Source organism: Aspergillus steynii (assembly GCF_002849105.1).
Source record: "Aspergillus steynii IBT 23096 chromosome Unknown P170scaffold_6, whole genome shotgun sequence".
Taxonomy (NCBI): domain Eukaryota; kingdom Fungi; phylum Ascomycota; class Eurotiomycetes; order Eurotiales; family Aspergillaceae; genus Aspergillus; species Aspergillus steynii.
Window position 1 is genome coordinate 2,815,917 of NW_020194403.1, and position 27,201 is coordinate 2,843,117.

The 27,201-nt window shown below is 53.4% G+C and overlaps 10 protein-coding genes across 10 annotated transcripts; 5 read left to right on the forward strand and 5 right to left on the reverse strand.

Annotated features, from left to right (window-relative positions):
* Positions 1-766: 766 nt before the first annotated feature.
* On the forward strand, positions 767-5,197 carry P170DRAFT_413002 (uncharacterized protein; the record flags this gene model as incomplete). The annotated part of the gene is made up of 2 exons (XM_024846951.1): positions 767-2,584; positions 3,252-5,197. The coding sequence occupies exons 1-2, from the start codon at positions 844-846 to the stop codon at positions 5,195-5,197; spliced, it is 3,687 nt and encodes a 1,228-aa protein (XP_024702550.1). The 5' UTR covers positions 767-843.
* Positions 5,198-7,082: 1,885 nt separating this feature from the next.
* P170DRAFT_237231 (uncharacterized protein) lies at positions 7,083-7,716 on the reverse strand. Its single transcript, XM_024842931.1, has one exon. It carries the CDS (start codon positions 7,576-7,578, stop codon positions 7,171-7,173), a length of 408 nt encoding a protein of 135 aa, XP_024702551.1. The 5' UTR covers positions 7,579-7,716; the 3' UTR covers positions 7,083-7,170.
* Positions 7,717-7,855: 139 nt separating this feature from the next.
* P170DRAFT_448902 (putative serine/threonine protein kinase (Nrc-2)) lies at positions 7,856-10,018 on the forward strand (the record flags this gene model as incomplete). Its single annotated transcript, XM_024851003.1, has 5 exons — positions 7,856-8,738; positions 8,820-8,993; positions 9,050-9,175; positions 9,233-9,614; positions 9,673-10,018. The coding sequence occupies 5 exons, from the start codon at positions 7,856-7,858 to the stop codon at positions 10,016-10,018; spliced, it is 1,911 nt and encodes a 636-aa protein (XP_024702552.1).
* A 696-nt stretch (positions 10,019-10,714) lies between these two features.
* On the forward strand, positions 10,715-11,788 carry P170DRAFT_237245 (DASH complex subunit DAD3 family protein). Its single transcript, XM_024842932.1, has 2 exons — positions 10,715-11,087; positions 11,173-11,788. The coding sequence occupies exons 1-2, from the start codon at positions 10,932-10,934 to the stop codon at positions 11,467-11,469; spliced, it is 453 nt and encodes a 150-aa protein (XP_024702553.1). The 5' UTR covers positions 10,715-10,931; the 3' UTR covers positions 11,470-11,788.
* P170DRAFT_438944 (mitochondrial 37S ribosomal protein uS5m) lies at positions 11,528-13,280 on the reverse strand. Its single transcript, XM_024849725.1, has 2 exons — positions 12,118-13,280; positions 11,528-12,059 (listed from the first exon to the last, which is right to left on the reverse strand). Exons 1-2 carry the CDS (start codon positions 13,145-13,147, stop codon positions 11,842-11,844), a joined length of 1,248 nt encoding a protein of 415 aa, XP_024702554.1. The 5' UTR covers positions 13,148-13,280; the 3' UTR covers positions 11,528-11,841.
* A 319-nt stretch (positions 13,281-13,599) lies between these two features.
* Positions 13,600-15,198, forward strand: P170DRAFT_428457 (tRNA (uracil(54)-C(5))-methyltransferase; the record flags this gene model as incomplete). Its single annotated transcript, XM_024847844.1, has 1 exon — positions 13,600-15,198. The coding sequence occupies one exon, from the start codon at positions 13,600-13,602 to the stop codon at positions 15,196-15,198; it is 1,599 nt and encodes a 532-aa protein (XP_024702555.1).
* Positions 15,199-15,376: 178 nt separating this feature from the next.
* P170DRAFT_438945 (actin-related protein 3) lies at positions 15,377-17,250 on the reverse strand. Its single transcript, XM_024849726.1, has 4 exons — positions 17,019-17,250; positions 16,921-16,943; positions 16,493-16,848; positions 15,377-16,411 (listed from the first exon to the last, which is right to left on the reverse strand). Exons 1-4 carry the CDS (start codon positions 17,051-17,053, stop codon positions 15,512-15,514), a joined length of 1,314 nt encoding a protein of 437 aa, XP_024702556.1. The 5' UTR covers positions 17,054-17,250; the 3' UTR covers positions 15,377-15,511.
* A 294-nt stretch (positions 17,251-17,544) lies between these two features.
* P170DRAFT_466553 (threonine aspartase 1) lies at positions 17,545-20,005 on the forward strand (the record flags this gene model as incomplete). The annotated part of the gene is made up of 6 exons (XM_024852425.1): positions 17,545-18,277; positions 18,354-18,553; positions 18,609-19,592; positions 19,647-19,756; positions 19,809-19,915; positions 19,978-20,005. The coding sequence occupies exons 1-6, from the start codon at positions 18,024-18,026 to the stop codon at positions 20,003-20,005; spliced, it is 1,683 nt and encodes a 560-aa protein (XP_024702557.1). The 5' UTR covers positions 17,545-18,023.
* A 535-nt stretch (positions 20,006-20,540) lies between these two features.
* P170DRAFT_237283 (TFIIH/NER complex subunit TFB4) lies at positions 20,541-21,965 on the reverse strand. Its single transcript, XM_024842934.1, has 2 exons — positions 21,829-21,965; positions 20,541-21,719 (listed from the first exon to the last, which is right to left on the reverse strand). Exons 1-2 carry the CDS (start codon positions 21,872-21,874, stop codon positions 20,650-20,652), a joined length of 1,116 nt encoding a protein of 371 aa, XP_024702558.1. The 5' UTR covers positions 21,875-21,965; the 3' UTR covers positions 20,541-20,649.
* Positions 21,966-22,516: 551 nt separating this feature from the next.
* P170DRAFT_363515 (glycerophosphocholine phosphodiesterase) lies at positions 22,517-26,285 on the reverse strand (the record flags this gene model as incomplete). Its single annotated transcript, XM_024844578.1, has 4 exons — positions 22,517-22,750; positions 22,801-23,201; positions 23,261-26,059; positions 26,150-26,285. 4 exons carry the CDS (start codon positions 26,283-26,285, stop codon positions 22,517-22,519), a joined length of 3,570 nt encoding a protein of 1,189 aa, XP_024702559.1.
* Between the last annotated feature and the right edge of the window lie 916 nt (positions 26,286-27,201).

Genomic DNA, 27,201 nt, shown 5'->3' on the forward strand with positions numbered 1-27,201 from the left:
CAACCGTCCGTCTCGACCGTCAGGATGACCCGAATCCAACTCGGACGGAATACTGATGGCGGGCGCCGGACGTTTCCTCCCTCCTGTGCCCAGCAACCTTGAAGGTTCTGATCCATGGTTTACTATCTCTATACCACTCTTGGATTCATGTCTCTTGTACAATATACTGCTTTGATGGTCGCTTTCAGTCGTTCTCGGTGCAATGCTACCTTCAGGTCTACACGTCATAGACCAACCATCGGATAAAGCAAACTGCAACAGACTGACGTGCTCTAGAGAAATGTTGAATCTTTAGTAAATTTTGAGTCGCTTGCTACCTATGCCATCGTGCATCATTTTTCTGAGTAGCAAAAGTGCTTAAGCCCCCCTGGAAGCTATTCGCAATGAGTTGCTTCGGCATTAGACTTCCAAGACATGGCGTACTGATCCTTAGTAGCTGTCTCAAAGTCAATCAATCTGATGAAAATTATCCATCCAAATCTATGGGGTCCACTGCGTATCAGGCCCATAGCAGTTCCTTGGGGCGTAGCATTGCCCTAGTTCCTGGTACTCGGTGGTCCCAACGCAAAAACCATAGTATTTATGTCGTCACGTCGCAACTCAGCCAAACAGAGGGAGAGTCTAGACGCCAGTGGAATCCTGACTTCGACGTTTTCAGAAGCACACTTCCTGCATGCTCCTTTGGCTATTCCCTCGCGTGTGGCTGCTTTATATCTTAGGCCTGCGAGCTTACCGGCAAGGGAGTTGTTGCTTTTTCCGCAGCAACCTTCGCCGCTCATTGGCAGCACACGATCCAAGAATTTGATTATATGCGTTGAGGAATTTGGTGATCAGGAAAAAGTCATGGCAGCCTCCGGTGTTTATGCCCTAACCTTTGCCGCTGCTGCGTTGGTTCACTCTGCATCAGCTCAAGATCTCAACGAGCAGGTTTGGGGAGTTTTCGCTTTTACTCTCCATGGAGATAGTATACCAGCAGTTTTGCCGCAACCTAAAGCACTGACTCCATATGGCGCCGGTGATTTACATGCAGCAGGATCCGCTTTCCGAAGCCGCTATGTTGCAGTTCAGGGAAACAACGACAGTTCAAGCACAAGAATCGAAAGCCTATCGCCATACGTGCTCGACACCGGTGAGATTGAGGTTTTGTCGACTACCAGTCCATCTGATGTTGCCTCTGCCCAGGCTTTCATGCAAGGACTCTATCCTCCTCTCAACGAGACCTATACCGGCACATATGTTGACTTTTCATTGCAATTGGCCAACGGCTCTACGATCACTGCTCCGTTGAAGGGATATCAATATCCTCGGATTCTGACCTTGAGCTCTGACGACCCACGATCACTGACAGTGGATGGCCAATCCTCTTGCCTCATGCATCAAGTAGCAAATGCCGAATACCGATCCAGCCCAGAGGTTCAGGAGATTGCGCAAACCTCCGAAGCATTTTATAACAACCTCTACAACCAGGCCTTGTCCGGCGTGCTTGACCGGTCATCGGCCAACTATCAAAATGCTTACCACATTTCCGAGTTCCTTGACTATCAGTATGTGCACAATGAGACCTTGTTACATCACTTGAACCGGGACGAGATCGAGCTTGCCCGATCATATGCAGACCAATCTGTTTTCGCAATGAACGGCAATACGTCCTATTCGTCAGCCATCGAGAGCCCTGATATTCGCACCATCGCCGGACGCACTCTGGCTGCGAACATTTTGGATACATTCGATAAAAACGTCCATTACCGTGGTACCGACGGGAAGATGACGCTCGTTTTTGGTGGCCCCGAACCTGTTGTTGCTCTCACGTCTCTGTTGCAGCTGGCATCGACCCAGAATAGCAACTTCTATTCTCGCCCTATGCTTGGAGGCTCGGTGATTCTAGAGCTATATAGCCTAGAAAGTGCGGCCAACCCGACCTATCCTGACCAGTCTCAACTTTATGTGCGATTCCTTATGCGCAACGGCACTGATTCTCCTGAATTTCGGGCATATCCCCTTTTCGGACACAGTCCCAGCAGTCTTGCCATCCCTTATACGGAGTTCCAGGCGGAGCTAGAGAAGTTCGCGTTGGGCTCGACTCGGGAATGGTGTCTTCAATGCGCCTCGGAGGCCGTGTTCTGCTCTGGGGTTCTTGAGAGGGAGCAAAACTCACCATCCACCGACAATGGCAAAGGCCTACGTCCTGCGGTCGCCGGTGTTATTGGCGCCGTTGTTACCCTCGCTGCTTTAGCCATCATTGGCATAATTGGGTTCCTGATTTTCGGTTTCCGAACCAATCGATTTCACAGGTCGGCTCTCAAAGGATTCAAAGGGAGCAGCAAAATGGCAAGCGATCCTGATATTGCTTTCAAATCCCCAACATGGGAGGATGTCAAGCCGACCACCGACCAGGATCCTCAGAACCCAGGAGCTACCGGCACTATTGTGAGAGGGCACGAGCGCTCGGGCAGCTGGGAATTGAAGAATCAAAATGGAGACAATGATGTCAACCATGCCCAAGGCGATGATGCAGTGTCTCCATTTGATGATGACAATGAAGAAGAATGGCGTACACACAGTGTTTTGCAGGCAGTCACGGCTCGTGAGCATGTCTGAGAAGTCCAAAAGCTTACCGGTTTATTTTGGGAGTTGTGCATTATTACTGTTTTACTTAATCAGAGACTTCTTTTTTACGGCATAATTATACTCCATTTACTACTTAACTAATGAAATTTCTTTGTTCAAAATGCGTCTCTTTATTTCTTGCTCTTCAGTACTTCACTGGCCTTCACTGGTGGGCACCTTCCAGATTGGGGCGACGATGCGATTGTCCATGCATTGTCAGCTGTTCACTTGTCTTTTGTCGTCTTTTTTCTTCCCCCTCTTCCTCTTCTCATCTTTCTCCTCCTCTCTGTCTCCCTCTCTCTCTCTACCAGTCTCTCATCTTTCCTGTCCCCCTAATTCTATCATCAGCCCCTTCTGCCTACCAACTCTCGGTTCGCCTAAAGCAGCGTCAAACATGAAGAGATACGACATTCCAACCCTACTGGGGTTGTGTCACAATGGCCGGATCCCTCTCGATCGGTTCAGTGGCCCAGCGGTGGACAGTACGTGTCTCTTCACTTCCCACGCTTGGAGCCGAACTCGGTTTGCTGACTTTTCCCGATTCTGTCCAGACAATCTGGTCCGCTTGCAAGCTAGAAACACAAACCCTCTGTCCGAGCAACCTGTCAATCAGTCAAAAACTGTGTTTGACACCCCGCATCCAGGAGGACCCATTCCGGGATTACAACCCTTGCCTCGTCCTTCTCCCCATACCCCAATCCAATCTTGTCGGCCTATCTTGAGCCAGAGCAATGATGGGTTTCAGCAGTTTGTGAAAGCACATTCCTCTCCAAAGCATCAGCGTGTTACTGCTGGTGGCCGCATTGTGCCGATGGAGCCACAGCTTGCTGTTTCAGAGTCAAGCTTCCCTCAGGCGGGCGAACTCGAGGCTAGAGAACATGAGCCGTTTAGCTCAGAGAACACTCCAACACAGGCCATGCACACTGACCCCTCTACTGGTAACAAATTGGATACACACCATGTGGCCCCTGTGGATTTGCCAGACCTTCGCCAACAGCCCATTCCCAATAATGATCTATGTCAATCCCTCCATACCCTAGGCTTTGACGTGGGATACGGCCCGGGATGCGCTCCAATATTCCCACCAGTGACTCCAGCTCCAGGCATGTTCCTGCAGCCTAACGTACCTGTTGAGTATAGAAGTCAGCAGTATGCTCATAGAGCGGAGTGTCTACCTCAACCTTGTTATCAGCCAGTGCTTTCAGACCCTCACATGTATGGAGTTGGGGTACTCGGGGTGGACACTCCCACTTGGTACCCAAATGTGTATCCGGTGATGAACACACAAAGCCCTGTTGCTCCTTTGCCCCCCGCAATTCAGTCTTACAACTCTGTCGCAGCACTCGCAGGTTTTATACCAGGTCACCATCATCGGACTGCCATGGCGCCTTCGAAATTCGGTCAGTATGCCCAGTATCCAACCCCTCCTGATACATGTTACGCGAAGTCGACATCCCAAGGGATATCAAGTACGCCGAAGGTAGCCCAGCCTGTCACTCTGAATCAACCTCCCGTCCTTTCTGGGCCTTCTATGGCCGAGATGCCAAGCCGCAGGTCTTTCGAAGAAGCCAAAAAGCGGCATGATCTTCTTTCCGGGCAACTGTCTCGTCTGGATAGATATACAGCTTTACACTCCTGGGAGATTGACCCCGAATCCAAGAAGTTATTTGTGCAGCAGCGCATGTCTCTGGTAAAAGAGTTGGACACGATTCGGCTGTACAGGGAGCAGTTGGATGTGATATATGGGGGCTCTCATGCAAGCGCTTTGAGCGACAAAGCACAAACAGTCCCTATTCACCAAACCCAACCCAAATCATGTAGACCGGGGAAATTTACAAGCAAGCACGCTCCTCGGACTCTCCCTTTGTTTTTGTCTGGTTCACATTCTGCTGACCCAGGTTGTACCACCCCGGGTCTTGTCGTGCCCCCGGCTCATCCAATTCATGGATCCTTTGAGCAGCCATTCGTGAAGCAAAGTATGGAGGATGCAAACGGTTTGAGTCACAATGCCGGGGTTAAAACTATACCATCCGGATGCGAATCACTGACGGAGTCGAATCTTCTCTACAACGAGCAAATCCGCCAAGCAGATTTTGCTCCTGTTAAGCGGGCCCTGCATGCACAAACCATTAAAGCAGCGTTCCCCGATGACACCGGACGTGGAACAGTTCTACAGAATGGAACCTCGCAGCTTCAAAAGTTATTCAATAGAATCGAAGCAGCCAACACTCGGTGTGAACCAGTCGATGGTTTGCTCCGAGAACTATCTGTCGTGACTGCTGGACTTATCAACGACAGGAGCAAGCAAGACGATGGGACAGGGCCAAGGATCTTTGGACGACAAGTCCCTCCAACCCATGAAAGTCAAACTGCAGGACATCCATCAATTAATGACTCGAGTTATGTCCCTGAAAAATACCGTGGCATGCAGCACATCAGGAGATTCTGGGAATCCGAGCCCTCTCCGGAAATCTGCAGCAAGAAGCTCAGGGATGTTTCTCCTGAAACGGATGATGAAACCCATAGCAGGCCTCCCTCGTCGCACGTATCCACAACAGATTCATGGACTACAGTCAATAAGGGCGAGTAAGTTTGCCCTAGCATGAACCATATTGTATCAATGGAACATTTGCTAAGGTCTGCAGTAAACGTTACTTCGGTAGGGATTCGCTCGTTGATGAGCACCCTGGAAAACGTTTCGAGTCGATCTGGAAAAGGTAAAGAGAACAACCAACCTCTTGGTCGTCTATCCTTAATCAAATACGGTCCGAACGACTGGCTAACTTTACAGAATAGCCGTCCCGGGGACCGTCTCCATACCGCTGAACCGCGACGAAAGGAAAACACCGAAGTCACTACATGCGGAAGTTTGAATACGAAAAGTGGCGCGAACAGGAAATCAGTTTCGATTATCCAGAAGCCCTCCGCCCAAAAAGATGCGCACACTAAAGGTTTCGTGGCTCCCTTCGATGGGGCTGGCGATGTACCCGACACCGACGGTGCCTCCTCAAGGGACCGTGTCGACCACGACCGGGTGCAGGCTCCGGAGCCATGGTACCAGAAAAAGGAACGTGTCAAGGCTAGCTATGCAGTGGTACGTGAATTTCTCAGGCGCATTGAAAATGAGGAGAAGAACATGGTTTATGAGTACCGAATGGCCGGACCGGCATCTTGGTGGTAGGCCTGAGTCCTTCGGTTGCAGTCCTTCCTTTTGCCTCCTATGGACATCCCCCTATCGCTTTCTTTTCCGTTATTTTCTTTTACTTTCGCCCTATTTCCCTCTTAAATTTGGGTCCTTGTGGAAGGCATGAGTGGACACCGAATTGGAGGTGATGAACCGGGGGGTTGGGTTGGTAAGGATTTGGTACATCGCAGAGCACCATGATGTTTTCTTCTGCTCCTCGGTTGATAGGTTTCTTTTAGCCCCTTTGGCACAACCCCAGGACAATTGGCGGTAGACTTATGCTTCTTTTGAGTGTCATTTAGAAATCCAGCATGTTTTTTCTTTGCTCATCTGGTCCGGAGAGGGTCCCGGGAGTCGGCTTGAAAGCGATTGACAGTTATACATAGCCCCGTCACTTAAGCCGTCAATGGACCTAGGAATATGAAATTACTGCCATCATAAAACCTATCTGAAACGTTTCAGATGAGCGTAGAAGAAGCGGCGAGAGGGGAAACATTTCACATTTGGGCCTTGTGGCTCGATCTCCTGCAAGGGGGTAAGTCGGCACTAATCAAATTGTGCTTACTAGCTGGACTCTCAAACATTTCTGGGTGACTGCATGTTTGTCTCTCTTGTTCCAGCCGGGTTCTGCTGACGCAGGCACTAATTCAACGGTTATATTTTTCCATTCCTCGAATTCCAGGCCCAAGTCGTACATGGGATTTGGAATCCGCCAAGTTGCTGTACCGACGAACTAGACTCGCGGTGGCTGCAGAGTGGCTGCAGCCAGCGGTGAACCTGTCGATTGCCAGAAAACCCGGTTATTGCATCGCTACCGAGATTTCTAGTCGGCTGTGTACTCTGCTCACTGTATACTGTGTAGCTGTTGAAGGAGCGAAACGGCTCACTCTCATAGATCGTCATACGATTCACGAATCATGAGAGAGCACCGAGGGAGCCCCTGGGAAGGATCATGGAAGGCGCTCTACCGTGTTTCGTTACTAGAGATGTATGTTTCCAAGGAAGTGGACACTCAAGGGAGTCCCCGTACAAGTGGATAGGACTCTTGGAAGCGGCATTTTCCTTACTCATTGCCAGCCAATGCCGCTCTGAACCCCCACGATATACAGCCGTGCATGCTAGTAGATCTATCTACATTTTCTTTGGAGAAACCAAGGCCCAGCCTTGTGTTCCACCTTCGAGTCTTAGCGTGCAGGCGGACTGAGCACCACGTCACCCCACAGGCAGGGAGTGAATCTGGATGCATCCGTTGCAGGATGGACGGAGACATTTGTCAGACGGGAGGTGACCGCGGATTACCAAGAAACCGGATCAGGGCCGCAGCCAGAAGAGGCTAAGGCCATCCATGGTCGGGAACGGATTAGAATTCAGGTTCGAGGTTAGGATGGCATATCCGGAGGGCCAGCGAAAGGCGCCGAACATCCATCGAAGAATGCCGACGGGAGGGATGTCACTCTACCTTGCATTGTGAGCCGTTGGACGGGCCACTGGCGTACCCGGTACCAGGCGGTACCTCGCCAGGGCCGGAACGCTTGACTAAGCCTGGAATTCCTCCACGTCTCCACTTTCGCCTCCCCGTCGCTCGCTCCCTCTTCCTTCTCTCCCTCTCTCTCTTCTTCTTCCTCTTGCTTTCGTTTCTCTCTCGGGTCCATCCTGTGTTTCGTCTCTCTGCCTTCGCTTTCCTCGTGTCTCGCGTGTGGAATTTGCCCTGGTCTGCGAATTCCCCCCCCCCCTCTTTCTTTCCTTCGGTCCTTGCGTGCTGGATCGCAGTGGCTCCGACGCCTCATGCCCCCATTCGTCCCCGAGCGGATGTCCCTTTAATTCCAGGCCAGCACCGCCTCCTCGCCTCCCCGCGGCCTTTTGGTCCGCTCTGCTGCTAGCCAGCCCCGTTTTTATCGCTCGCCGGATTCCGCATTCCCGATTCTTGCCTATCTCTTGGGACTCGGTTTTGATTTTGATTTGATTTTCTTTTCCTTCTGAACGCATCGACTTCACGTTCATCCCTTCGCCAAACTCTATTCCCTCTCCCCCGAATCCTGGTGCAATTTCCAGTGATCGACAGGCATGACGCAGCTTTTCGCCTCGAGCCCGTCCAATGTGACAAACGAAAAACGTGGGAATTTTTCCGGTCTCTCCATGGCGTCCAAGAAGCACCCCGGCGAGTCGAGCCATCTTCCGACCAAGATAAAGAATTTCTTTCGCATCAACAGCTCCGGCGGCAATTCGTCCCACCAAAGCCATCACCACAGTGGCGACCGGGATCGCGACAGTTCGTCCGGCACCGCCAAACTCGATACCAAGTCGACTTTCAGACAGTCCCGTTTCCTACCCACCATTGGTCGCAATCGCTCAACCACCGTCGCGAGTGAAGGCAACCCGCTGGATGAGGGAGTCTCGCCTACCGCCACGGCCAACCCGTATTTCGTCCACCAAGGACAACCCTCTCTGCAACATCGCAATGACGGCTCCGTCCCCTCTTCGCCTCCGGACACCCCCGAACTGCAAGTGGACGGCGTCTCCGCCGCCGAGCAGGCCACCACTGCCAACAAGGAGGAATTAGCACGGAAGCTTCGTCGCGTCGCTTCCGCGCCGAACGCGCAGGGTCTGTTTGCGCGGGATGAGGCCGAGCGCCCCCAGACTGCTGAGCTGGGCAAGGAGCCGTTGGTGGAGCAGGCGGGCGCCGTTGACTCGCAAGTCAGCCTTCCCGGGGATAAGGAATTGAATCTTGCCGTGCCCGCACTTGGCGCCGATAGCAAGCTTCCTAGTCCGGGTCAGATCCGCGACGCGGTTGCTTTCCGTAGGACGTATAGCTCCAACTCGATTAAGATCCGCAACGTGGAGGTCGGACCAAGCAGCTTTGACAAGGTCAAACTGATTGGTAAGGGTGATGTCGGCAAGGTCTACCTTGTCCGTGAAAAGAAGTCGACCCGACTGTATGCCATGAAAGGTAAGCCTATCGGTCTTGTTCACGAGAACGGAGCGGGTGTTTTCTTTGGTTCAAGCGGGAATGATCGCTGACAACGTCCAGTTCTGAGCAAGAAGGAGATGATCAAGCGAAACAAAATCAAGCGGGCCTTGGCTGAGCAGGAGATTCTCGCCACGAGTAACCACCCGTTTATTGTTACCCTCTATCACTCTTTCCAGTCTGAAGACTACCTTTATCTGTGCATGGAATACTGCAGTGGTGGTGAATTTTTCAGAGGTACGTTCGACATTAATGTCCAGCGCCTACGCCATCTACTAACATGTAATTTCCAGCTCTGCAAACGCGTCCCGGGAAGTGCATTTCGGAGGACGCTGCACGATTCTACGCTGCGGAAGTCACTGCCGCTCTCGAGTATCTTCATCTGATGGGATTCATTTACCGAGATTTGAAACCAGAGAGTATGTTCATGTCGTTTAGAAACCCTAGTTGAGTGCTGGACTAACAGTGGCCCGTAGACATTCTTCTTCACCAGTCAGGTCACATTATGTTGTCGGACTTTGATCTTTCCAAACAGTCTGGCCCGGGAGGTGCACCCACGATGATCCCAGGACGTAGCGGTAGCTCGACGACGTCTTTGCCTACTATCGACACAAAGTCTTGCATCGCTGATTTCCGAACCAACTCGTTTGTCGGCACGGAGGAATACATCGCTCCCGAGGTCATCAAGGGATGCGGACATACCAGTGCTGTTGACTGGTGGACGCTTGGTATCCTAATCTACGAGATGCTTTACGGAACCACGCCATTCAAGGGCAAGAACCGGAATGGTACCTTTGGCAACATCCTGCGTGATGATGTACAGTTCCCCGAACACGCAGGGGCGCAGCAGATATCGAAGTAAGTTCCCACTCAACATTCCGTGCCATACGTGGCAGGATGGCTGACCATGTAATAGCACCTGCAAATCCTTAATCCGCAAGCTCTTGATTAAAGATGAGACGAAGCGTCTTGGGGCCCGAGCGGGAGCCTCCGATGTCAAGACGCACCCCTTCTTCCGGCAAACGCAATGGGCGCTTATTCGCCACATGAAACCACCCATGATCCCTAACCAGGGACGCGCAACCGACACCCTGAACTTCCGCAACGTCAAGGAAAGTGCCAGTGTCGACATCGGAGGGAACAACCCCACCAAGATGAAGGGTGTTCCCATGGATTCTGGCCTTGCCACACCCAACGGCGAAATCTCCGACCCGTTCGAGGAATTTAACAGCGTTACCCTTCACCATGACGGGGACATGTAAAATCCGCTGATTCATGAATCTGACGACTAAATCTCTTTTTTTCCTTCTTTGCGAGACTGTCCGAGCGTTCTCTGTATCGCATGCAGCTCAGTTACGACGATGATGCGAGAAGATCTTTGTATCCGAAAGCAACAATATCCCTACCGCTATAACCTGGAGTATCGGGAGCTTAGAGTGTTTATTGGGTTTGTTTTTATTTATGCCTCCTGTTTTTCCATCTCTATTCCTGCTCTTGTTTTTTCTTTTTTCTTTTTTCTATACTTTGTTGACTGTCGACGGTGGCTGAGTGTGTCCTCAAACCCCCTTTCACCCATGGGATAATTTTCGGGGTTCGTTTTGTCTTTCATTGCAGCACTATACACGACTTGTGTGCTTGTTTCTCTACTGTCATTATTGCAGAAGACGGCGTTCGCGATTTCGGAACCATTTGCCAGCTGTCTTCTGCTGATCATCCAGCGAAGATGCGCCAAGGCAACACTTTGGGGATATTGTTTGATATCATTTCGTCGTTAGAAGATCGGGACTTTGGACGCCTGGTCTTGTTGACAGGCCCGGTGCTTGTGGACTTGGAACTATAACAATTATTCTTTGCGGTGGCTCTCAGTAATTTACCATTAATTGTAGATAGATCCGATTGTTGAATATATGTAAAACAAACCAATTCATTGATTTTGAACTAAAGACCTGTGGAGTACTGGGTAAGGTACCTAGTTATGGGATTTATCAACAAAACAAGAGCCGTGAACGAACCTCCGACGGAGACGCCGCAACCCAAACAAACCGAACTTCCACCACAACCACCACCACCTCAGATCTCTACCTTCCAAAACAACTCACCTCACCCCATCCCTCCGACGAAAAGATCAATCGCATTACCTCCTTCATCCAACCTACCCAAACCCACCAATCCACCATGTCCACCCCCCTCGACGACGACCCCGCCACCACCACGCCGCGGGACTCCTCCGTGTCTGAAAACCCGCTCCTGCGCGCGTCGAACCCCCTCGTCTCCGATCTCGAGCAAGAAGTTCTCGACGAATACACAAGGCTCCTAGGAAATGTCAATAAGGTGTGTCCTCCCCTCCCCAAACTCCAACCTACCGCTCAAACCCAACCAACCCCCAAACTAACGACCCCGCCACGACGAACACCAGCTCTCCGACAAACTGTCCGACCTCTCAGGGGACCCGTCCTCGCTGACTCTCGACGGGCTGCGCCATCTCGAACGCAAGACCGCGACCGTGTGCACGCTGCTCAAGGCCAGCGTCTACAGCATCGTGCTGCAGCAGCAGATCTTCAATGAGAGTGAGGAGCAGCAACAGCAACAGCAGCAGCAGGAGCAGGGTCAGGGAGGGGCGTATGATGGAGACGGGGATGTTGATATGGGGTATGAGGATCAGTATCAGGGGATGATGTATGAGGGGGATAGTTTTGAGGGGAGGTATACTTGATTTCGTTTTTTTGGGGTTTGGGTAGAGGTGTTATGGGTTCTTTTTCTTTGTGGTTTTTGTTTTAAATGTGATGTATGTGGCTATGCCTATGATACCCGGTTGGAGTTGAGAATACCACGTCTGGCTGGCCCTATTCCTATTCCTATTCAATGATGCATAATATGACAAGGGAACTTTGCAAATACAAATACATATGGGAAAAAGAAAACCAAAATTATATACACAGCTCTAACGCAAAAGACATGATTCGCACATGTCGCTGAACTGTGCCTTCGTAGTCATACAGTCAGTCAGTCGATTCTGTGCGTGAGGATGACCGTCCAATTCAGATTCAGAAATTGACATAGCTCAAGGCCCCGAAATGAAACCCGTTTAGGCATGTCCGGAGTAGTAGACCTTGCGCACGTCCACCAGCTTCTTTCCGCGGGCCCGGGCAATCTGTTCCGGGCTGCGCTGGCTCATCAGAGCGTCGTAGGCGGCCTTCACCGTGTTCATGGGGTTTCGCGAACGACCGACACGCGCGGCGAGATCGGAGATACCGGCGGCGCGGCACATTTCGAAGATCAGATGTTGACAGCGGAGACCAAAGCCTTGATGAAGGTTAGTCAAAGATCCTCGAATATAAACGTGGAAAAGGTTAAAACTTACCGGGAGGTCTGGTCATCAACTGCAGCTCAGTAGCTCCCACCTTGCCCTTCACGTCACCGAAAATGGTTCGGTTCTCGTACCGCGGGATGGGCTGCATGTTGCGAATGGCTCGGTACCGGGATTGGGTCTGGGCATCGGTACCTTCCTGTGACTTGGCCTCACCAATTCCCAAGAGACCGTTGGAGTTACCGGCGATGGCGAGAACATATATACTCCGGATCTTACCCAGACGCGTCTGGTTAACGACCGAGTGTTGGACAAGAATCTTCGTCCTGATCGCGTTGATCTCGTGCACACTATAGCCGGTGGACAGCACAAGGTTTTTCAGAGCATCCGTCATACTGTCGGACTCCTTGTTCTGGGATCCTGGCTTTTCCAACTCGAAGATCCTCGGACGCTCCTCCCGTTCGCCAGACAAGTTCTCTCCGGGCTGGAAGAAATCCGGGACCAGCGCACTGTGGGGGTTCAATTCGTTCTCCTCCTTGCCCTTGGTCACCCGGAGAGTCTCCAAAAACTGCACCCATTCCCCCACGTTGACGTTCTCGGGCATTTCGGCAAAGTAGCGGGCAAAGTCGTCCACGAAATCATTGTCGTTCTTGAAGGTCACGTTGTAGTCGGAGTTGGACTTGGGCGCGCGAACGTGCCTATCCACTCCGGGTTCAATGACGGAGAAATCGTCCAGGTACCGGAGCGCCATGGGGTCCCGACGAACGGCGAACTGGTCGGCCATATCCTTCGGGTCGACGGCGGCTTCACCGGCCTCCACGGCGGCCATCTGCTCGGGGGTGTACTCCTCCGCTAGGGCCTTCTTTTCCTCCTCCGAGTACGGCTTGAAGTCCTGCGGCTTCATTTCCCGCCTGATCTCCTGCAGGGTCTTGCTTTCCGTGGGCGGTTCATTGGGGACTCCGGGTTTCCGATCCGAGAACTGAGTCGGCGAGAGGTGGAATTGGCGACGAGGCACGCGAGAGACCGGAGCGGCAGCGCGAGAAAAGCTGCAGAACAGGCATCTGGCCGGGCGAGCGAAGCTCATGGTGAGGAAAAGAAAAAGCTCTCTGGCCCGCAGAGGCCACTGGAGAGCAGATCCGAAGAGGAAAAGGAAGGAATCGAGAGGGAGTGGGGGGTCGGGGGAAGAAGACGAAGGGGAGGTCGGGAACGGAGACGAGAGAAAACGAAGTTGGTGAAGGTCAAAAGTCGGCCGGGACTTTCATCTGAATTCTCGGCGGCCCGCTCGACCAATCCCCGCCCGTCTTTTTCCTCTCACTCATCACGCCCGTTCCTCTTAGCTTTTTTCTTCTTTTTTCCTGCCCCGGACTCTCTCCCCCCCTCTCTTTCTCCTCCCTCGTCGCCTGTCTCTATATGTTCCGGAAGGCCTTTTCTTTCGTCGCTCGAACCAATTGGTCGCATCTCTCCCAGCTCCGCCGTTTCGCTCACCCCAGTGCTCCCTCGCCTCGACCCTCACATGCGCAATTCTCCGCGACCATAATGCCGAACCCTCCCAAGAGACCCAACCAAGGTGGAAGGCGCAACAAGAAGCCTAGGACGGAGAAGAACACCAAGAGCAATGGCCATGACGAGGTGCTCCAGACCGACATTGACCAGCTCTTGCGCAAGAACAAGCCGGAGACCGAAGTCGCTGCCGACTCTGCAGCAGATACCCCTCAACCTACGCTCCCAGAACCCTTCACCGAGATCGAAGTGACTGTCGCGGAGCTGTCATCTACAGGTGACGGTCTTGCGCTGTCGGAGAATGCCGACCATGTCTACGTCGTGCCTTTCTCCGTGCCGGGCGACAAGGTGCTGGTGAAAGTCGTGCGACACTTCCAGTCCCTGTCCTACAGCCTGACGGACTTCCTCAAGGTCATTGAAGCAGGCCCCACGCGCGACGATTCCCTCATTGGATGCCAATACTTTGGCAAGTGCTCCGGCTGTCAGCTCCAGATGATGTCGTACGAGGACCAGCTGGCCCACAAGAGGCGCATCGTGGAAAAGGCGTACGCCAACTTCTCCGGCCTCATCCCGGAATTGATCCCCGCCATTGGCGAGACTTTCCCATCTCCTCTGCGGTATGGTTATCGCACGAAGCTCACGCCGCATTTCGCAGCTCCTCCCGGAAGCTCCAGGAAACAGAAAGAACCCGCCCAAACTCATACCGAAGTGCCGCCTATCGGCTTCACCTACAAGAACCGGCGCATGGATATGGATATCGAGGACTGCCCGCTGGGCACCGACATCGTTCGCAAGGGTCTCAAGAGCGAGAGGAAGAGGGTCGCGGATAACCTAGGACGCTACACTAAAGGCGCGACGCTTTTGATGCGGGAGTCCACCACGCGCATCCCCAAGGACCAAGCCAACAATACCACCGCCGAACCCAGTACCGAAGAACAGCAAAACGGCAAAGACTCAGGGGACGTGATCCGCGTCGAGCACGACAACTACGTCGAGGAGAAACGCTGCGTGACAGACAACAATGCGACCTCGATCGAATACGTCGACGACTACATGTTCACCAACAAAGCCGGCGCCTTCTTCCAGAACAACAACTCCATCCTCTCCGGCTTCACGGACTACATCCGCCAACAAGCCCTGCCCCCTCACACCCAAGACGCCTCCAAACCCCTCAAATACCTTCTTGACGCCTACTCCGGCTCCGGCCTCTTCACCATCACCCTCTCCACCATCTTCAAATCCAGCCTGGGCGTCGACGTCGCCGGCGACTCCATCACCTCCGCCCGCGAGAACGCCCGCGCCAACAACCTCCCCAACACCGGCTTCGCCGCCGCAGACGCCGCCACCCTCTTCAAAGACGTCCCCTACCCGCCCGACCAGACCCTCCTCGTCATCGACCCCCCGCGCAAGGGCTGCAGCGAAGACTTCCTCCGCCAGTTCCTTGCGTTCGGCCCCCGCCGCGTCGTCTACGTTAGCTGTAACGTGCATACGCAGGCCCGCGACGTCGCGGTCATGGTGCAGGGCGATGAGCAGAAGAAGGTCCGCTATGAGATTGAGAGCATCAGAGGGTTTGATTTCTTCCCTCAGACGGGACATGTGGAGGGCGTGGCTATCTTGAACAAAGTGAATATGTAATATCTTGCATCTCTGGAGTACGGATGTCTATATATATTTATTATCTATCGATTGAATAGGTTGGGATTCCCTTCCATCTGGTGTGAGTTGAGACATCAGGTGAAGAATAAAAAAAAGCGCACGTTGCCAATTTACCCAAAATCTATATATACTAGACAGGGAACCCTGGACAGATCTAAGCGAAAGTTTATTTCTTGATACTCGTGAAGAGAAACCTAAGGAACAAGTATACTATAGACAAGGGCAAAAAATAGTAGCTAGCGAAGATAATAGGTAGACATATTCTTTGACAGGCGGATTGATCTTGCAAGTTTTACGAGCTGCCGGGGCCACCGAGAAGAGCGAATCTCCGGACAATGCTGGGGCCTATTTCGTCGTATTCTGCCTTGGTGTGGCAGTAGCTTCGGAATTCGGGCGTCTGGCCCAGCAAGCTTCCTCCGAACCACGGACCGTGTCTCTGTCTCTTGTGCGTCACGACGGCCACGTCCAATCCACCGCTTCGAGCTCCGCCGCTGCGTGCCTCCGAGGCCCGGATACGCGCGTCCACCAGGTGCCGGATGTCACGCTGTAAGCGTCGGCCAAAGTCCTTGTATAGCGTGGAACCTCCGGACAGAACGATGTTCTTATACAGGCCTCGCCGAACGTCGATGGGGGAGGACTGGATGACGCCGTCGACGACGGTCGGCAGGGGGGTCAGGAAGTCGGAGGAGTAGATTTCGGGGTTGAAGAAGATCTCGGGGGCCAGGAATCGTTCGTATCCAACATCGATTTGCACGCTGCGGCCGTTGGGGGAGGTCACGGTGTGCTTGAGGAGACGGTCCGGCTCGCGGTCGTAGCGGGCGAATTCCTTGACGATGTCAGGGCTGACGTAGCAGTACTCCTCCTTCACTTTCTCGGCCGTCTTCAAGCTGCTATCGGGCTCGCCTCGGTCACGCAGCAGGCTCTGTACGAAATAGGTGATGTCTCGACCGGCAATCGGTATACTCTTGATGGACGATCCGATGACATATCCTTCGGCGACGGGGATAACGTGGGTGACACCGTCACCGGAATCGATGACGGTTCCGGTGAGAGACCGGTCGGTCACCTTGGAGGAAGTCCACGAGGCGGCGAGCGCAAGCACGGCTTGGACGGCGATGTAAAGACCGGCGCAGTTGAAGGACTCGAACATGATCTCCGCAGTGTTCTCACGGTTCTCGGGGGGATTCAGGGGCTAGACAGGAATCACACATGCGTTAGGTCATAAACTGTTCATAGGTACCTTGTCCAAGTGGGTTCGAGACAGCTGCCTTACCGGTTCAGTGAGAAGGAAGTAGTGATCCTCGGGCTCGACGCGCAAGTACTTGAAGATCGAGTTCGACCAGAACCGTTCCATCGCATCCCAGTTCTCAATCTGACCGTGGCGGATGGGATAGTTGATGCCATATCCGGGTCCATTGGCGGCAGCCAGAGCTTCGTCGCCAATGAAGAAATCCAGGTCCTCCGTGCCACGCTTTGAGGACAGGTGTGAGCCTGCTCCACCACCTCCGGCCAAAAACGAGGGCTTGTTTGCGACGGCGGGCCTGGTCGCGCCGCCGGAGCTGCCGGGGCCACCTTTGCTAGCAATTGCCGTGGGGAAGACGAACGAGGGCGAGTCGTTACCGGCGAAACCTGGGGTTGACTTGTCAGCCTAGAGCGATTGGGGCGAGTTGGAGCAAGGCTCGAGGGTGCAGTTCGGCTCACCGAGCTTGGAATAACCAGTTCCGCTGGCAGGGAAGACTCATGTTAGCGAACGGGAGACCATGAAGAGGGGATATCAGGGGGATCAAGGTCGGACGTACTTGTCCATGACAACGGCCGGGGTTTGGGACGCCATGACGAATGGGCTGAAGCGCACACGCACACACTTCCCCTATCTTCGCAGGTGGTAGAAATCGAGGTTTACTAGCTGCAGGGGAAAGAGTAATTGGGCACAACTAGGGTAGACCGGAGATTATTAGTAGGGGCCGGGGAATAAAGGAAAAGGAGAGAACGGAGGAATGGCGGAGGAGGGGAGAGGGCGGGCAGCAGTCGGTATGGCGATGATGGGGAGGTGCTGCACTAGACGTGAGCCCGTGGGACGTACCGTTCCTTACCAGTCCGTACCGGCCCGTACGGCGGCTCTGCTGGGGAACTGGAGGTAAACACCAGGCACCGGGAATACCGTACGGTATGGGCTGTATCGTACGCAGACGCATGACATCGACGCCAAGCCTGTCACGTGCCGTCACCTGCCGGCGCCCAATCGAGTAATCGCAGCGGAAGTAAATCCTCGTCTGGCGGCATTTCCATCTTTCTTTCTTCTTTCTCTTCCTCTTTTTGGTTTCTCTGACAGCCTGTTTGCTATGACTGCCGCTGTGGCCCAAGGCAGCTGCCCTGGCAGCCCACTGGTTTGATCGGATCGCTCTTTGGGAAGGTACAAACTACAGACAGGCCGACAAACACCATTCATCCATTCACTGAGCTCTATCTGCACTTTCTCTCTTCACCTATCCAGTATCAATTATCCTATCCATTCCCCTCCTCCCTAAGTTTCTCTCTTCCTATGCACCTGTGGATTTCAATCTTTGACTCAATGTCGTTTATTGTCATTCTCTTAAAACTTGCAAATACGTATTTGTACATCTGTTAGACTTCCTGTCTTGTTGACACCGGCCTTTCAACGACCAGTTGCTGTGATTTGTTTTCAAGTTATTTTCCACCTCAGTCAGACAAACTGCTGGATCCGCTTGTTGTGTCAATCAGGAGACATTTCATCGGAGGTCATGTTGATCCAGTGGACCATGCCAACCGTCCGATCTCATTGAATGGCAAAACTCGATTCACCTCTGCAATCACTAGTTTTCAACTGTACTCAGGCGGTATCCAATCTTCCCATCTCTCCGTATCCTCTGCAGCTGGTTGCAACACGCGTCGACTCTACGACTCCATCCCCGGTTCCACCCAAACTCACCATGAGTCGTTCGCAGAAGGGCGGCAACACGTCTGCCATTTTTGTCCATGCTGGAGCCGGCTTCCATAGTCTACACAATGAGAAGGCTCATCTAGAAACATGTGAGAAGTAAGTTATTGTCGTCGGCACTTCTATCACTGCCTTTGTCGACAACCTCCCATCACTCATTTCTAACTTCGCACAGTGCATCTAAAGTAGCAATGTCTATCTTGAAAAATGGTGGCTCGGCTGTCGATGCCGTGGAGATTGCAATCATGCTGCTTGAGGACTCCGAAATCACAAATGCTGGATATGGGAGCAATCTGACCATCGACGGCGCCGTCGAGTGTGATGCTACAGTTGTGAATCACCAGGGAAGAAGCGGTGCGGCTGGCGCGGTTGCTAGTGAGTTCTTCCTCTCATTCACTTCTTCCCACCCGCAAGGCTAATCGGATGAAAGATGTTAAAAATCCCATCTCTCTTGCTCGGGTCATTTTGGAAACTTCATCAAAACCATTGTCATTGCAGCGGGTGCCTCCCAATTTCCTTGTTGGCCCCGGCGCTACTGATTTTGCCTATGAGCATCGGCTGGTCGTCCTTCCTGATGATGGCCTGGTATCTCCCGCAGCACGGGAGAGATGGCATCGCTGGCAACAGGATTTGGTCGCCAACGAAGGAATGGAGAAGCAACATCATGGTCACCGTCAGAGCGATCGCTTCAAGTCATGGATCCGTCGGCCGATACATCTTCACCCCGCTCAGCTACTTTCGTCTCATACGAACGCACACCCACCCTCGTCTAGCCCTCCTATGCATGAGACCAACAATGATCCGAACCTCCCACCGAATCACCCAAACAACAGGCCCAGAGGCTTCGGTGTCACACCGCCAGCGGATTTCGGCACGCCCTCTTCTGACTCGTCCCGGACCAGGGATGGCGAGTACATAGATGGTATGTCTTCACAACCCGAGCAAGCCTCTGTCAGCGCGCTGGAAGAAACATTCGCCGGGTCAGCCATGGAAGTGGACTCGACATCGGAAATACCTGGCACACCGGCGAACCATCAGAAAAACGACGAAATCGCGCTCGATCCAACAATGGACCGGATAAATGACACCGTTGGTGCGGTAGCAATTGACTGCCATGGCAACATTGCAGCAGGTTCTTCATCCGGTGGCATAGCGATGAAACATCGGGGTCGAATCGGACCTGCAGCGTTAGTGGGTATAGGCACCGCCGTAATCCCGGTGGACTCCAGTGATCCCGATCAAACTAGTGTTGCCGTTGTAACGTCCGGAACTGGGGAGCATATTGCTACCACCATGGCTGCTAGCACCTGTGCTTCTCGTGTTTACTATAGTCACCGGAAATGCGACGATGGCGACTTTGAAGAAGTGACCGAGGAGCAAGCTGTGAGGGCGATGATAGCATCCGATTTCATGGGTAAGTTCTTTTGAACCTTAAAAGAACGCTGGTGGCTAACTACCTTTCCTATAGAACACCCCGGCGTAAGAGGCAGCCATTGCCAGGGTGCCATTGGCGTGATGGCAGTAAAAAAGACGAATGACGGCACATTCCTCTACTTTGGCCACAACACAGACTCTTTCGTGGGTAGCCTTCTGTTATCCTGCTGACTTGGTACTAAACACCGGTTTGCAGGCCCTTGCATCGATGTGTAGCGAGGACAAAAAGCCGACCTCCGTGATGTCTCGTAGTAATGGGAACGGCAGCATCGCCCAAGGAGGTCGTGCGTATCGTTGGAAAAGGTAGAAACATAACTAAGCTTTCCCTAATGAGGGCTGACAGTACTGATTCCCACGGTTTATAGATACAAGGTGGCCGAATCATCGACGTAAGTGCCTCTTGGAGACCATAAACATGCCGAAATGAGTCTTCAATTGTCCAATTGTCTCCGGTTATATACGTTCGCTAATTCTGATTCCCTAACCAGTAGCTAAATGCTTGCATTTCAGTCCAATCGCAAGATCCAATTGCATCCTCATGACCACTTCGTGGGCAGTCAAGTCCCAACTGTCTACCGCTCTGCCTCTCCCTTTGTTGCGTTTGCCGCCATGATGAGCCTGACCGCGTTGGCATCAACGACCGTGCGTTATTTGCATACCAAATCGCAAGAGATGCTGTCTCCAAATCTGAGTCGCCTCGCTCGCTCAGATGAATTTTATCCTTGATTGACTGGGTTTGCTGAAGAGGTGGGTGGACGAAATGGAATGTCTTGAATGGCTTTGGTAAAGGCTGTTGTCGAGGTAGCGGTCCGATCCACATCGTTGTATGAACCTAGGATACCAAATTACCAATAGACAGAAATAAGTCTCCTTGAGCTGAGATACTCCAGTCGTAGGATCTCGACAGACCAGTTGTCACCAGCACAAATGCCGCGCCTTCTCCGACATGTAGTCGTCTAACATCCAAGGTGACTGAGCGACATCCCCTCCTACAGTTATCATTGTCGTGTACTTCTTCCAGCAGCCAAAGCCTAGCCTCAAGGCCCCGGCGTCGGCGTAGGAGTTGGCGTCGCCGTGCCCGACGGGCCATTCGCCCTCGGCTTCTTCTTCTTCGCCTTCTTCCGCGCAATCAGCGCCGGCTTGGCCCCATAGTCACCCATCTCCAAATGCGTCCCACAGGTCAAACAATTGCCGTTCTCGGGCGGCTCACAGAAGATACTCAGGCAGATGGAGCACACAAACCCGATATCCACGACCCTGCGGTGACAGAAGCACGCCGCCCGGAAGTCCACGTCCACGCGCGTCGGCAGCACCAAGTGTCGTCGGGACCGCTGGTCCGGCAAAAACGCCATCATCAGGTACTGCAGCAGGCCGCGCGGCTCCGTCAGCGCCATGTACGCGCCCCGCGTCGCATCCGACGCCTGCTGCAGGAACACCGCGTCGCCGCGCAGCTTGCACACGTCGATCGGGATGTGGAGGCGCTGGCACGCAAAGATCCCGTTCATAATGGGGATGTACTGGTGCGCGGAGTCCGAGGACCCACTCACAGACACGATCAGGATCCGGGACTGCAGCCCTCCCTCGGACGCCGATGTCCCTCCTGGCCCAGTGCCTGGTCCGGTGCCCGGCGCGCCACTGCCCCCGTCTGCCGTCGAGGTGTCCCCGCCGTGCGCCTCGGACCAGGCAATGCTGCGCCGGTTGATGTGGCTCAGGGCCAGGGTCAGCGCGCCGGCCATCATCGTCGCCGACGTGGACTTGACGTCCGACACGGAGGTCTCGGCCATCAGGGCGTGCAGGTTCCGCGTGACCTGCTCCTCGACGATCCGGAAGGGCCGGTACTTATTCACCTGGCTTTGTGGGACGCCCGTGGTTCCGTTCTTGTCCACGGCGGACGGGTTCTGGTTCTCCTCGCGCGGATACAGCCATGTAGCTTGTTGGCTGTGGGACGCGACGACTGCGACCTCGTTGGCGTAGTTGCATGCTAGGTGGGCGTTTAGGAAGACGAGGACGTTCGCGATGGCTTTTGATAGCGGGAGTTCGTTCTCGAGAAGGGCCCAGGCGTGCGGGTTGGTGTCGAAGATTACGGTGAGGAGGGAGGGGGCGGGGTCTGTGGTTTAACTCATGTTCGTTAGCGAGTTGGTGTAGAGGGGTGAGTGGTGAGGGAGAGGGAGAATTTGTGAGGGTTTAGAGAGGGGAGGGGAGGGAGGGTGACTTGCCGTGGGCACTGGTTTCGTAGTGCTCTGTTGCGTCGACGGAGTTCATTTTTCGGTTCCCCTGGTTGGGTGATCCTGGAGAGGTTCAGGGTATTGGAGGGAGTGCCAAAACTGGATTTGTATCCAAAAACGGAGCGAGGACGAGATAAAGGAAATTTGGAGGCGGATGCGGAGAAGAATATTCAAAGAGCTTGGTTATGTCATTGCATGATTTTGAGGTAGATATGGACGATGATGATAGTGGTTGAAGGTAGGGACTGCTTTTATGATCAATACAGCTTCCAGAGCTGGCCGATTTATTTGATGTGTTCTCCGAAGCTGGAGGTGAGAAAGACAAGTGAAGCTTGGGCGAGCTATACCGATGATCGTCCGGCACGTGATTGCAGCCTGGGCGATGAGGCAGAAACAGTCAACCAGACTGGATGGCAAAGAAGTCTCGGCATGCTTCAATTTACCAAGAAAATAGAGTAGAGAAACTAATCAATTATCTGCATTGTACAGCATGTGCCGGTTGTTAAAACCAGCCTTCTATCGCTAAACTAAACTATCCTGCAGTGGATACGGTATGTTCGCATGCAAATGATCAAAACCATCCATCCAGCAGAACAAACGAACGTGTTGTGCAATGAATCAACAAAAGCCTTCGCTATCACGAGATCCAATGTTGAAGGTCTCAGAATACCTAGCACATTTACAAAATCGATTCCGGTTTGATATGCAGGTGGTTGTCCTGCACGTCGGCCTGGCTCAGAACGGGGATCTTCAGCGACTGGTTCATGGGGTCGGAAGTGGGCTGAGCGAGCGGGCTGGGTTGAGGAGTAACAGCCGGGGATGGGTTATCCTTGTTCTGATGCTCTGTGAGTCCCTTTCGGATGGCGAGAACGGAGTCCACGATGACGGCATCAATGCCTTCGGCAACTTGGAGCTGTTGGACAATTAGCAACATTCCGATTGAGTGGTTGTCTGCAAGCGTACCTTGACGTTGGCAGGTTTGTTGTTGATCGCTCCGTATGACACGCAAACCAGACCGGATTCCTTCACCACGCGCACTAAACGAGGGCAGAGAACCAAGGCCTCCGCCTGGGTGACGACACCGAGAAGGTTCCATCGAGACGCAAACCGGACGGCTTCTTGGAGGCTGCTGGCCCGGATATCACCGGCCGGCGTGGACCCGGAGTCGGTCAGGAACAGAACGGGAATGGAGGGTTGCTTGAAAGATAGCAAAAGACACATGTCGGGGTTGAAACTGGAGAAGATCATGTTGCGACCCTGTCCCAGATCATAAGCCATGCGGAGAACCGTGTCGGCAAACGAGTTCAACTCCACCGCATAGGTGTCCATCTCTTCGTCCTCACTCTCAAAGAGCATAGGGTATTCTGGCGATCCCAGTCAGATCGTCTTGTAACCGTCCTTTCGGGGGGTGGTATAAACTCACTCAGCTCGATGTTAAACCCAACGGATTTGGGTAGCTTCCTAAACAGCTCCTCCAACGTAGCAAACGGCGCTTGAATGTGGTTACCGCGGGTGTTTCCCTTGAAGCCCTTCTTCTTGAAATCACGCGTATGCTTGATCTTCTCGTTCAGTTCCGAAGGATCGAATTCAGATCCGCCGACAGACATGGACCGCTGGCGCGTGTTCGCGTCCTTTCCTGGAACGTCGGCCGATTGTCCTTTGTCGCCCAGCTGGAGGAACTGCTCCAGAGTCAAAGTGTGGACGGGAGCGTCGATGCCCGTTTCGCTGACAAGGAAGTCATGGTAGATCACTGGGACGTGATCCTTCGTCAACTGCACGTCAAACTCCACGTAGGACGCGCCCAGATTAGCCGCTGCGATAAAAGACTGGATCGTATTCTCTCCAAGTTGTAGAGAGTTGCGACTGGCAAAGTTTTTCCCTAGTCCGCGGTGGCCGATCACCATGGTTGAGCTGCTCATACTCTTCCAGTAGGTTTGGTCACCGGTGATGGACATGTTGGGATGCTGGAAAGGGGTGACGATGAGGAAGTTGAAGGTGACGGTGCCAATGATTTCCAAAGTGTTGGCTGCGATGATGGGCACTGTCGAGTCACCCTTCAAGTTGATGCGATGGGATCCAACGGTTGGTTTGATACTAGAAAGCAACGCAACGCCTCGTCCCACAACCTTATCTTTCGAACCAGCGTATGTAGGAATCAGATCGAACATCAGCCTAACCTTGGTTGCGTCCGCGGCATGGAACACCATGGGCTCGGTCGAGATGTTGTCTTGCACGGGAAGATCGATGATCTCCGGTTCTCCGTGGGCTCCAGTAGCCGAGACCACGAGGGACAAAGCTGTATCCAGCTGAGTCGAATGGGCATTTTCCATTGGAATGCGGTCAAGATTGACGGATTCGATGGGTTTCCGGGTATCCATGGTCCCCAGGCTGACCAGGATCATGGCTTCATCGGTGAGATACCGGTGTCCAAAAGACTTAATAGGCTCAGAAACCCGCAAGCTAGAACTCCCGGCGGATGTCTGCGTGTTGGATCTCCGGTCCGCCAGGGAGGAGGGCGGGGGAGAGGAGTTGGATGACGGAGAGACCGAGCGCGTAGGAACGGGGATGACAGGCTCGGCCTCGTTGACTTCGGGCTCCGGCGTAACTTCTGCAAGACGCCGAGCCACGGCAAGGTGACCTCGCAGAGCAGCATGTTCCTTCGCCGTCCAGCCGGAGGAATCGGGCTTCTCCAGATCGGCACCGGCTTCGATCAGCAAGTTCACCACGCTGAGCGCGTCATCGACGCAGGCGATGAACAGCGGAGTCCAGGAATACGTGTGCTCTGCGAGCTCAGTATTGGCCTTCTGCTCATGGTTGCCGTCCAGCAGGATCTTGGCACATTGGTCGTGGCCAAACCGGGCTGCCACATGGAGTGCGGTCTCGCCCTGTTCGTCCTGATAGTTGATATCCACACCGGCATCCACCAAAAGTCGAACGATATCCACGAAGTTCGCCTTGGTAGCCAGAGCAAGCACCGCGCTCGACCGGGACACCCGGTTCCGGATGGTTATCTTCTTCTCCTTCGGTCCTTGCCAATTTTCCGCGTCCAGAAGGGTCCGGGTCGTGAGAGGGTGGCCGCCGACTACACTCAAATGGAGGGGCGCCCATCCGTCGTGGTCTTGCCACGAGGGCCCATCAATACCCCCGCTGACGTCGAACATATCCCAGGCTTGGAGGTGCTCGATGATGACCTCGCATACAACCTTGAAGCCGTACTGGGCGGCGTAATGCAAAGGCGTTCGACCAGAGAGGTCCCTCGCCAACAGGGCGGGTCGCTGAGAGCTTTGAAGCTGGTCGAGCAGATGCTGCAAAAGCGACACGGAGGGGTCCGAGCGCTCGAGATGCTGCGGGAAATCCGCCTCCTTTACTACGGATCGTGGGGGTTGCAGGGTCGGCAGGGCGGCGGGAGTGATGTAGTTTGACGTCTCCAAGGGAAAGTCAAGTACCATCGCAGCGGACTGCTCCGAGTCCGTGGTGGATTGCGCCCGACCAATTGAGATCACCAGTCGGTGAATGCAGTTGCGCTTGTTGATATCGTCGTCCTCGTTCAGGCTGCCCATCCGGCCCAGGAGGGTCGAGATACAGGACTTAGCGCGGTAGTAGATGCATCGCTGCAGGAGATTGCTGAGGATTTTAGTGTAAGTGCCCTCTGCGTTGTCATCCGCAGCAGACTTGAGCGTCTCCAACAGCTCCAGCATCACATGAGTGTCGTCCTTGCGCAGGGCATCGTCGACTGCAAGCAGCAAGCTCGTCGGCAGGTTCAAGTTAGGACGAGCAGGGCCCCTCTTCAGAGACAGAGAGGAGTGGGTGGAGCTGGCGTCGTCGTTGGCCTTTTGGTCACCCAGTGTAGACAGCCAGTCGTTGATCCTTTTCAAAGACTCGGAGACTCGAGCATTAGAGGCAAACGGGGAGGGGTCCACCTTGGTCTCGACGTAGGTCTGCTGTGCATGAGCACCCACCTTTTTGTCAAGCTTCTTGGTGATCTTGATGAAACCGCGGCGGTTGACCTCGCCGTACCACTGCAACTTGCGCAGCTGTCCGCGCAGCTCCAGCAAGGCAGCTAACAGATCTTCCACCTCCTCGGAGTCCAGACGGTGACCGACATCAAGAGATTGGCCATACCGCTCCTCCAGCAGTTTCAAGCGGCGCGCAAAATCCGAATATTTCTTGTTGTAGAAGTAATCCACGTCCTCGAGATTTCGATCGAGGGAGTAAAAGAATCCTGGGGAAGGAAAATCGAGTCAGGAAGACGGCTCTGCGGCCGGACAGACGTAACCAAACAAAAAAACGAAACAAAATCAAAGCAGCTCACCGGCGAGGTCTGCCTCATGACCAGCCTTCACATTTTCCGCCGCCGACTTGATGAGTTTTTTCAATGCCTTGTACTTGATGTAGGAAGCGCTCCACTCGGGAACGACATTCCGGGGTAGATTGCGGCCGAATTTCATCTTGACGGTTCAATTGCTTTTAACTTTATTTAGAGGGCAGAATCAAATCCAACGCGTTCTTTTTGATGTTTGTCTATTGGCTTCCGCTTCCAACGGGAACCTTGTATCGAATTGAATGGAGGTGAGTCGTAACGGTTCTATCCACGGACAACGAATAGTATGTATGACGGGGTCTTTAGGTCCACAGAAGATTAGATCGATGAACGTAGGCGAGTTGGAGGAAGGGAAGAGGAAATAGACAATTGCAGAGTCGAAGACAGCAGCGCCATGTGTTGTTAATTGCAGGAGGGCATGAACAAAGAGTGCTCAATCGTTTGGGTGTTTTTCTTTTGGGATGTAGATTTCAAAGGGACCCCAATGTGGCGCAACAGGCACAAAAAGCAACCAGGCCGATCAATTATGAACACTAGGGAGCTGTGACTGGGGTGTGGCCGGGATGGTGAATGGCAATAGCAATAGTCCGGAGGGATTTAGTTCGGGACTAGACAATGAAGCGCATCAGCACGTGGAAGCCCGAGGATCGGCGGACAAAGACAGAGGAGCAAAATTGCGGTGAGACGACGGATTGAAAGGAAGGGGACTGGTAGGGAAGTCACCGGAGCTGCAGGAGAAAGGAAGATGCAGAAGGAAGCAACGCAGAAAGAAGACAGAAGGTCAGAAGTTTGAGGATCCTTGGAGCGGCAGGAGTGTGGAGTGGGATGCAGGCCAACGGGCTGAGCCAACGAGACGAACGGGCGAGAACATACCTTTCGGTCGGGAAATTCCCGGGTGACTGGTTCGGTGGAATTATTCGTCCCTCGCAGCAATCCGTAACGAGTGCCTCAATAATAAAAGAAGAAAGAATCCAGCGGTGGCGAGTCGCTGCTCGGCGTGGACGGCGGGCGGCCTCTGATTTGCCCGCGAGCTCCAGCGGATT